Source organism: Candoia aspera, chromosome 4 (genome assembly GCF_035149785.1).
Source record: "Candoia aspera isolate rCanAsp1 chromosome 4, rCanAsp1.hap2, whole genome shotgun sequence".
In the NCBI taxonomy this organism is placed as follows: domain Eukaryota; kingdom Metazoa; phylum Chordata; class Lepidosauria; order Squamata; family Boidae; genus Candoia; species Candoia aspera.
Genome location: NC_086156.1, coordinates 44,413,461 through 44,424,170, shown reverse-complemented (window position 1 = coordinate 44,424,170; position 10,710 = coordinate 44,413,461). Strand labels below are relative to the sequence as shown.

General features: G+C 38.3%; 1 protein-coding gene across 1 annotated transcript; it reads right to left on the bottom strand.

The window, feature by feature from the left end:
* Positions 1-838: 838 nt before the first annotated feature.
* METTL6 (methyltransferase 6, tRNA N3-cytidine) lies at positions 839-10,685 on the bottom strand. The gene is made up of 6 exons (XM_063303965.1): positions 10,526-10,685; positions 7,436-7,809; positions 5,317-5,451; positions 3,609-3,779; positions 2,500-2,641; positions 839-1,470 (listed from the first exon to the last, which is right to left on the bottom strand). The coding sequence occupies exons 2-6, from the start codon at positions 7,727-7,729 to the stop codon at positions 1,328-1,330; spliced, it is 885 nt and encodes a 294-aa protein (XP_063160035.1). The 5' UTR covers positions 7,730-7,809; positions 10,526-10,685; the 3' UTR covers positions 839-1,327.
* Positions 10,686-10,710: the final 25 nt, after the last annotated feature.

The window sequence follows — 10,710 nt, the reverse complement described above, 5'->3', positions numbered from 1 at the left end:
TTGCACTGGGTGCAAGAAGTTGTAACACCAGCATCAATGGCATATTTGAGCAACATAGCCTGTCAACTTCCTGTTACTACTGCCAGAAAATTGAAGAGACTGAAGCCTGCTCTCATTAGAACAGGAGTAGCCATCTTTTTCTCATCCTCATTTAACAAATTTTCTCCCAATTTCACGTTGAAAGGACACACTAAAACAAACACTAGTCTACCACATTTAGCTTAGTCTAATGTGTTGCGTGGACCAAATCAATATTAATGACTACCTCTATAATATTTTGTCCAGCAGCAGAGTATGCCAAAGTGTATCAGCAAAGTATATGTGTGCATATAGCTATCTTTCAAGGATGTCATAATTCTGGTATCCAAGGTGCCTATCTCATATTACCTAGGTTCATACATTATGGTAAGCTATAGTTCATTTAACCACAAATTAAGTGAACCACAATTAGCTGGGATTGCACAACATATTAAACCACAATTTAACATTTACAACCCACAAAGGGTGGGCTCATAATCAACAAACTAAACTATGGGCTTAGTGACATGGCTGTATTTATACAACTATGGATAAGGCACAATACTAGAAACCAGAAGACCGTGAGTTCTAGTCCCGCCTTAGGCATGAAAGCCAGCTGGCTAGGCCAGTCACTCTCTCTCAGCCCAACTCACTTCACAGGGTTGTTGTTGTGGGGAAAACAGGAGGAGGAAGGAGTGTTAGGTATGTTCCCTGCCTTGAGTTATTTATAAAAATAATAAAGGCAGGATAAAAAAAAAAAATCTAAAAAAAATCTATCCAGGGTTAACAAAACCATGATTTACTCAAGCTAATTTTGGGGGTTTACAGATCAAACAGAACCATAAATTAACCATACTGACTAGGTATGCCCATCACGTTCGGCTAAGATGTAGTTAGCTAGCTAGTGGTTCACTATGCTGTGTCAACATTGCTGTTGTATGAACCCAGGCACTGCTTATCCTGTATATAAGGCTAGCCACATTGCAGGACTTTGCCTGACAAGGAGCATTCTAAAGTCTTGCCAAGAAAGAATGTCTATGCAATTAAAGGCTTTGTGATCCTGGCTGATAAACTTGAAAGTTTTGCTTCCTTTTATAACTTATTGTGTAAAATCAGGATATGGCAGTTTAATCCAGAAATTATGCGATTATACCTAAAATAGAAGCAGAATCTTCTGCTCTCTTCAGGGCTGTATCAAAAGGGGAGGACCAGGCAAGTGCTAGGCTTATTTTCATGGATGTAAAATTTGGTTTAAACAGAGTAACATCAGAAAGTAACTTCAACTGTCCAGCAGCTTATCAGCAAAAACTCATTTCTGAGGCTTTCGAAATTTGCTTTGGAGAAAAACTCTTGGCACACTTAAGTTTTCTTTCTTGTTCAGAGTTTCTCGAAACACATATTCATTGACCATTTCCTCATATCCCACAGACAGGAAAAGTTCTGCCAAAAACTCTATAAAAAAGGAGGGAAAGAACACCTTTATGAAGCTTATGTTAAACTACAAAGAAGAAATGACAGAAATCCTAAATAGGCAGGACATTCTTCTCAAACCCAAACCTGTAAAAGCTTTTGATTGTTTAAAAAACAGATAATGCAGAAAACAATGCAATATCCAAAGTCAGTTTTTCCTTCCATTTGCCCAGGAAAGCTGCTAAGTATGTGACTGATAAGACAGTTATGAGCACATTTAAGATACATCTTTTGAAATAACCCATTCTAAGTATCATTACAGTGTGTGTGTGTGTGTGTGTGTGTGTGTGAAGTACTTTTCAAGGAAACTTGGAGATCATCTGGGGCAGCAGGGCTCAGCTTAGAAGGTATCTCAATAGAAGCCCTTACCTGAAATGTGGGCAAGCGTCAAATTCCTTTGGGGCTAGTTATAAAATAGAAACCTCTCCAGTGGATTATATGAGGCTGCATTCACATTCTTTACCCCCTGTCACCATCTGACGGTCAGAGCCAGTAATGTTTTCATTTTCCTGAAAAGAAGTGGGAGCAGGCTGATATTCTCACGTCCTGCTTGTGGCTCCATATGCACCTGTTTGGCCACGGTAACAAGACGCTGGACTAAAGCTCTTAAGTTTCCTTAAGTTTATACTTTGTAGCGGCTAATATTATTAGATTTGGAGTTAAACACAAACTTACATTATTAGCAAAAGAATAACGTACAATATCAAAATGAATGTTAACTGCTGTAAAGTAACATTCAGATTTTGAAGTTGCCGATTGCAGTTTTGATGTTTACGCATGTCTAGCTTCCTCAATTTTTGAACAAGTGCTTTTCTTCATCAGTATGTTTGTACTGTAGAAAACCTTTCAGTCCAAACATCTGGATATTATTTCTAGATAGTAAAGAACTATAAAAGTTGTACATTTGTTCTGACAAACTTGTTTTTGTAAACTTTTTCTGTTTTTCAATGTTGGTTGGGTTGCCTCCCTTATTGATATTGATATTGTATAGTATCTTATACAAGAACTCACCATCAGAAAAAAAGTATGACCTGGTTCCATCTTGTCGTACGTAGAAGTTTTCTCCAAGCTTGCAAGCAGATTTAAACCTCAGCATTGCATGGTCATGAAGGCCATAATCTCTGAATAGGACATATTTGCCTGGTTTTAATACCTGACAAGAAAAATATGAAACGTATTAATTACGCTGGAGTTAATGCACAAAAATACATAACAACAAAAGTGGAACATTTTGTATCACTTTGGCTCAGCCTGTTAAACAGATTTAATATAATTTCAGTTTTAAAGACACTTGGGTTGACCTTTATTCAAAATATCATTCAAATAAATTATAAATATACTAGAAAAATACATTTCACAATTTTCATGAAACACATTTCACAGCTTGAATTAGTTCCCATTATTTGCTTGAACCTGAGAACAGTGACCTTATTTTGCATTTAAGAGATTCACAGTCACGTTCCTGGGAATTAATTCACTTCCTATATGCTACAGGATGGACAAACTATCTCACAAAGTGTGGCCCACTGTTTAGCAACCGTTTGAAGTTACGACAGCACTGAAATAGTTTGAAGTTTACATCCAGCCCTCAACTGTTGCAGCATCCCATGATCATATGATTGCCATTTGCAAGCTTCGCAGCTGGCTTCCGGCAAGCAAAGTCAAGGCAGAAGCTGGCAGTAAAACCGCAAGTTGTGGTCACATGATGTCTCACTTAATGACCGCATCACTTAGCAATGGAGTTGTCAGTCCCAACTGTGGTCATTAAGTGAGGAATACCAGTATGAATTACCTGTTTATCAAATTTTATTTTTTCAAATCCTGATACAACATTGATTTTAGTTTAGACCATTTACAGCTTTCTCTAGGCCCCACAGATAAATACACAAACAATGTATGTGATCTGGGCAGACCCAGCAACTTCCATACTTTCCTTTATGATTTTCTTTGACCTGCCATTGCTTTGGAAGTTGCTGCAAGTCCAATCATACAAGGGCTGCTGACATATAAAATGTATTATGTGAACTAGCTCAAAAATTACATGCTGTAACACAACTTTTCAAAGCAGAAATACATTCTCAAGGCAAAAACATGTTGTAATTGTAGCCATGCTGGCTTACCTTATAAATATTGTGCAAAACTAAATGCATCTTCTCAGGATGAATGGCAGAAAGTACAAATATTAACATCACCACATCCACTGACTCTACTGGTATATTTTCCAAAAGATCATCTTTGGTCAGGTCACACTGGAATACTTTGCATCTTTTGGCATCATATAGAGGATTTTGCTGTGAAGTGAATATGTTTTCTTTAAACAAGAAACATTTGCAAGCGTATAGTACAAGCTTATTTAAGCGTACATTCTGAAACCTGAAGCTAGCATAGTAAACCATGAAACACAGAATATTAGAGGCAATCTTTTTCATTATTTACTTGGTTACTATTACAGCTGGTTATACTCTTACCATAAAACTCCCCAATGAACTAAAGATTTAGACCAGTGTTTTTCAAACTTGGCAACTTTAAGATGTGTGGACTTCAACTCCCAGAATTCCCCAACTAGCATAGCTGGCTAGGGAATTCTGGGAGTTGAAGTCCACACATTTTAAAGTTGCCAAGTTTGAAAAACACTGGTTTATACAGTGGATATTTTGAAGGTATTACAATACAGTACCTAATTATAATCTCACTCAGTGCTGAACTGAGGGCAACCAAAACAGAAAGGCAGACAATAAATATGAATTGCAGCCTTTCCCAAGCTGGTATTCTTTAGATCAGTGTTTTTCAATCTCAGCAATGTTAAGATGTGTGGACTTCAACTCCCAGAATTCCCTGGCTGGAGAGTTCTGAGAGGTAAAGTCAACGTATCTTAACGTTGCTGAAATTATTCTGGAACACAAATGCCTCTGCCATGCTCTTATAGCCATAGTCACCATGTGAAGCCTCTAAAATACAATATTATCTGTAATGGGTAACTACTAACCATCTACGAGAACCTATTTTTCATGAACATATATTTTTTATTCAATTGGTAGGGATGTTTAACGGAAAAATAAAACTGCTATAATTTGCCCTTGGTGTAAAAAAGGCCGTTCAGTAGAAATCCTGTTTCTGATTTAATGGTTCAGGAGTTCTGCTGAATGACGTTCCCTTAAGTACATGCAGAAGAAACGTTTCAACTTAGCAAAAGCAAATACGTTTTCCTCTCTGTTCACCTCAGTATAGAACAGGAAAAGGAGACCTGATTATTATTAATATTGTATATAAAATTATATAGATATACACATACATTTTTTTTTTCTTCCAGCATTTGGGTGTGGTTTTTTGTTGTATTATATTATTGTTTTTACTGTAGCAACCCAGAGTCATTTAGTGTTGGGTAGCCTTACAAATTTCTAAAATAATTAATTAATTTAGAGGTTCTGTTCCATAATCTGTGTAATATTTAACCACTAAGCACAACACTCAAATTCCAGGCTAACATAAATTAAGGAACTGCTGAGTCAAATTAAGCAAACGGGTAAATAAACAGGTAGTTCAAATGGAAACCTATTAGTTCCTAAATGACCCAAATACAGACTCTGACATATTGAGTCGTAGACATTAAAGACAACAGGACTTCAGTCAGTTATGATTACCTAACTCTCATTAATTTCAGCAAGTCTAGTATGATTAAGCTGGACCTAAACCAACACAGTAATATCAAGACTTGATGCCATCTTTGTTTTTTCTTCATTTCTTTTTAAAGAAGCTTGCCTTATTTTCCAATATTTCAAATTTATGTACTCATTTAATGCAAGAAAAAAAGACAAATATTCCACCAACCTTTACATATTCTACTGCTCGGGGAGAGAAATCACAAGCATAAGCAAAGATATTCAAATCTTCTTCTAGAAGTGGAAATAAACAGTTCCCAACACCACAGCCTGCTTCAAGAATTGTCAAATTTTGATCTTCAAACTGAAGAGGGGAGAAAATAATAATTACAATTGTTTCATCCTTTCAAACAAAATAAACTAATCTTTGGACTAAGAACAGTGGCTTTTTATTTATTTTATTTATTACAGCAAAACCTCCATTTATTGGACCTTACATAACACAGAATGCAATCATCACAAAGATGTACTCCCAAATTAATGACCAACAATAAAAGGAGATTTCATTATACTCCCATTTTAGTGTTGGTTTTATGAAAAAGCAAGAAAACCTTCATTGAAAAACAACTAAAAACAACACCCACTGTGATTTCAGCCATACAATATATACAGGTGTTACATTTTAAAATATACAACAGATGGAATCATCTAAGTAAATTAGAAGTGTAAGATCTGCCAAATATAGTTTCTTGAAATTAAAGATGTAAAACAGAATTCAAGATACTTTTGTATTTTATATGAAAATGAGTTACTGTACAGTTGAATTATGAAAGTTACTTTCTTTATCAACAAGCTGGACAAAATTGCCTGGAATCTATCTAACCCTTTGCCTTGTCACTCTGAATACAGACCCACATTTACCAATTACTGATCTTTACTGTTCCTGAGAGTGACAAAATGCTAAGAACACAGTCCAGGAACTCCACTTACAAAATGAATGGATACTGGTTTCATATAGTACAACACCGCTCATCTTTTGGGGACTGGAACCAGATTCATCACTGGGAAAATGAGTCAACCTCAATCAAATTGACTGAGGGGGGAGATAAAATTGCAACTTTTCTGAGTGGTGCAACCATAATTCACTCACTATGTATTTATAATAATGATATCCATTGTTGCAGGTATGAAGAACATGTAGCCCTCCAGAGGTTACCGGGCCACATGTCCCAACTATCCCCTTTGTATGGCAAGTGGTGAGGATGCTGGGAGTTGCAATTTGTCAACAGCTGGAGAGCTGATCGCTTCCCAACCCTGCTTTAGAAATTCAGGATAGAATTGTCATGAGTAAGGATGGCGAGCAGGGGGCTCCCATCCAGACTGTCAAGCGCATGCGTAGCACTGAGGAACTGTTCAGCCAAAGAGACACAGATCGGGACCGCCTTAACCCTTGGGGGTTATATGTCTGGGTTTTTCCCACGCTTCTTCAGTTTGTTAGGATTCTTGTTAAGTACTAGTAATAAATATTAGAGACCAGTTCATTGTCTCAGTGTGTTTCCTGGTTGTTAGGACAAGAATATCCTGAAAAAAATAGGAGGAGGAAGGAGTATTTGGTATGTTTGCTGCCTTGAGTTATTTATAAAAATAATAAAGGCAGGATAGAAAATAAATAAATACATACATACATACATAGATACATACATAAATAAGCATAGTAGTTCCCCATCCAAAGATTATAGACTTTTTGATCTGATAATAACAGAATTGTCAGCGTTCCAGATTAATGCTCTATGAGGACCCCAGCTATGGATTTCCAATTACAGTATTAAAAGACTTTTCCTAAAATACAGTATAGTAGCTGTCTTGATAGGAAAAGAATTATTCTCCACCATTGTAGGAATATAACTATTTTTACAGTCTTATATTGGAGATGATACAAACATGTAATATAAGGTCACTACTACTGTCTGACATAAACCAAGTATTTTTAAATTAAGTTGTATCATTTTGCTTTATAATTCTCTGGACTGTTGTTTTTCCAAAGGTATAACTGAGTAAAGCTTGAAATATGTACAATCCATATGAAGTAAAAGCTCCTTTGTGGAATCAAGGCCTCTGCATACCAAGTAACTGACTGACATTAATATATGTTAACAATTGTCACATCAAGTCTTATCAGGAAAACTGCAAAAGAAGTATATTGCATCAGCCTAGCCTGAAGTTTATGGCATTCATATATAAGTATTATAAAACAAGATAAAATAAAGATCAATTAGAGGCTTCCAATTCAGAGATTTTTCTATGGTAGTTCTTTATTGCCCTCTGGTGCCAGAGAATATGAAACTCACTTTATGGCAGGCTTTTAATTCTTCAAACTCTCTAGTTGTCCAGTGTCTGTCCTTGAAAAAATTGGTGCTGTTCCTTTTGTAGAATAGATCCCAGTTCTTTTGTGCTTCTTTCTCAAGTTTCTGCTGCTTGAAGTCAGATATTAAGACCTGATTTAGGGCCAATTGTTTTGCTTCTTCAGGACTTAGAATTCTTGTCTTCTGCCCTGTTTTTTGGAAAGACCCATCTTCACAAGCAATTACTTCATCAGTATGAGCAATAGATGAGTTACTTTGCAGAGCTTTGGATTCATTCATCTTAATTTCGGGACATAGCAGATTCAGAGCTGCATTATTCCTTAATTAAATAATTACCCATATCACATATCACGCAAGAACTAGATGCAAAAATACAATAAAGAAAAGATTACCGTTTTGCAATTTTCTCTGGGTGTGCTACCAAATGATAAAGATATCTTTGTAATATATCATTTTCCTTATTTTTACCTTTTAAAAGCACACTTTAATAAATTTATAGACCAAAAAGCATGCTTTGTATGCACTTACAGGTCACAAAGAGAAATAATGTTACCTAGCTACCTCATCACTGACTTCTGACCAAGGTAGATTAGAAAACATTAACTGGATTCTCATGATACCTTAAGCCAAACAAGTTTCAGTTTAGCTTGATGTGCACACCCAGCCACAGCACTTAATTCATTCCACAATTCATTTGTAGGTTGAGTGTATACCATACACTAACGTATTATTCAATACTGATTGCCCCAAAACCATAATTAAGTTCATTCATTCATTCATTTACTCTTCCCTCAATAAACCATGTGGTATATACAGCAAGCCAATGAGTAGGTCCAAACAGCACAGAAAGCCATACCAGCTTAGGCTGGATTTGTACAACATGCATTACTGAACCATATGCTAACAATAGGGGCTAGATTGATATAATTATTGAAGAGCATTCGGAAGCTTCAACTGGCGCAGAATGTGGCTGCACGGGTAATAAATGGAGTCAGATATTCGATGCATGTAACACAGCTGCTACATGAGCTACTTTGGTTGCCGGTGTGCTTCCGGGTGCAATTCAAGGTGCTGGTTGTCACCCTTAAAGCCCCTCATGGCTTGGGAGAGGGTTACCTAAGGGACCATCTTCTCCCTGTTGTTTCTACCTGTCCAATCCAGTCCAGCAGGATGGGCATGCTGCGGGTCCTGTCAGCCGAGGAATGTAGGTTGGCCGGGACTAGAAGGCGTGCCTTCTCTGCTGTAGTGTCTGCCCTCTGGAATATTCTCCCTACAGAGATCAGGATGTCTGTGACCCTGTTGGCCTTTCGTAAGGCCTAGAAGACCTGGTTATGTGCCTGGGCCTGGGACCCCGAGTGTGTGAATGGTCCTGTTTCTTGGTTATATTAACATCCATGCACTGCTTACTTGGTGGCCATGTGTATTTATTTTGTGTTTTAATTGTTTTAATTGAAATTGTTTTAATTGTTTTATAGTTTTTATTATTGTAAGCTGCTCAGAGTCACTTGCTGAGATGGGCAGCTATAGAAACAAACAAACAAACAAATATGCTACCTATGTTGTTGGCTGGTTTGTGGTTCAGTCTGTTACACAAATACAGATTTAGTGTAGTTTTCAAGCCTATTAGAGCCAGGACTCTCCATCTTAATCACAATCTGGAACAATGGCTTAGTATACACCATCAAAGCCCAGATGGCTGTTTGATCGTGACTACTGGGAATTCTAGAACTGGTTTCAACTCATCTAAGGGGCGAGGTTACAGAAGAATGATCTAGACCAGTGTTTCTTAAACTTTTTTCTCTTAGGACCCCTTCTCACTTTTAAAAATTATAGAGGACCCCAAAACAGCTTTTGTTTGTATGGGTTATATTTACCTATATTTACTGTATTAAAATTTTAAATTGACACATTTGCTGCCGCTACCACTTTTCACGACTGTTCGATGGGATTTTAATATTGTATTATTTTTCAACATGGCTGGCAAATAATTTTGATTTTGCAGACACCTAAGAGGGTCTTGGGGGACCCCCAGGGTTCCTAGGACCACACTTTAAGAAACACTGATCTAGACAATCCTGAGCTAGATGAACTACAGGAGTGTTTCTCAACCTTGGCAACTTTCAGATGTGTGGACTTCAACTCCCAGAATTCCCCAGCCAGCATGAAACACTGGTCTAAGGTAAAGTCGTCTGAGGTACAAACCCGTCCGGTAATCAAGGCTCCCCTTGATATTCCTGGTGTTTCTCCTTATCTCAAGTTTCAAGGAATGTACGCAGATAAAAACTACAGAGCAAAGACAATTAAGGTACCCCTGATGAGCGTCCCTGTCCCACAGTATCCCTTAATGATGGTGTCCCTGATCATGGCACACTATGGAGAAATATCTCTAAGACAGTGTTTCTCAACCTTGGTAACTTTCAGTTGTGTTACTTCAACTCCCAGAATTTCTCAACCTTGGCAACTTTCAGATGTGTGGACTTTAATTCCCAGAATTCCCTAGCCAGCCATGTTGAAGTCCACACATCTGAAAGTTGCCAAGGTTGAGAAACACTGAACTACAGTATTAATCCGACTGCATTTGGTTGGCTTATTCTGGGCTCAGAAGGAAGCAGAGGCATTCCTTCAAAGGGAGGCCTCTTGGTTAGTCCCGGAAAGGGAGACCACCAGTCTAGGCTACCAACATCCTGAAAAGGGCAATACCCTGTTGCTAAAAGAAAAAAAAATCAGGGACCAATCTAAAGTCACCAAGAGTCGAGTTCTCTGGCACGAACCTTCACCTTTCCTTAGCTTAAAATCAGTGAACTAGAACTATTAATCCGACGGCATCTCAATATGAACACAACTTTTTATATTCCTGTTTTCCAAGAAAACACAACAGAAAGTATCCCAAGGAATCGATTCTCGTTCAGCTCCGGGGGAGAGCGTGTGTCCGGCAGAAAGATCCAATTATTCCTGTGTGAAACCTCACGGTACCGAGGGCTGCTATCAGTTCAAGACCGTTTACGGATCAGGCCAGATGCTGAAGTGCCATGCCGTGGTAGGCTTTCCTCTCCCTGGTGCCACCCACCTACCTACCTGTTTTGTACCGGTAAGACCTTCCTGGTCCCGCCTTCCACGCCCCCCTCTTCCACCTCAGAGGCCTCCTGGGTCTCGCTGCCCCGCACCCACGAGGACGCCCTGCAATATCGCCAATCCGCGCAACCCCTCTCGACCGACTCCCCGGGCGCGGAGCGTTTTCCCAGTTGCACGCCGCTCCGAGC

Excerpts from the sequence above, each read along its gene's own strand:
- METTL6 (XM_063303965.1), bottom strand. The coding sequence starts at position 7,729 with ATGAATGAATCCAAAGCTCTGCAAAGTAACTCATCTATTGCTCATACT. Across the intron at positions 3,780-5,316 it reads GAGCAGTAGAATATGTAAAG|CAAAATCCTCTATATGATGC; the intron begins GTTGGTGGAATA and ends TTCACTTCACAG. Across the intron at positions 2,642-3,608 it reads TTTTGCACAATATTTATAAG|GTATTAAAACCAGGCAAATA; the intron begins GTAAGCCAGCAT and ends TTTTCTTGTCAG.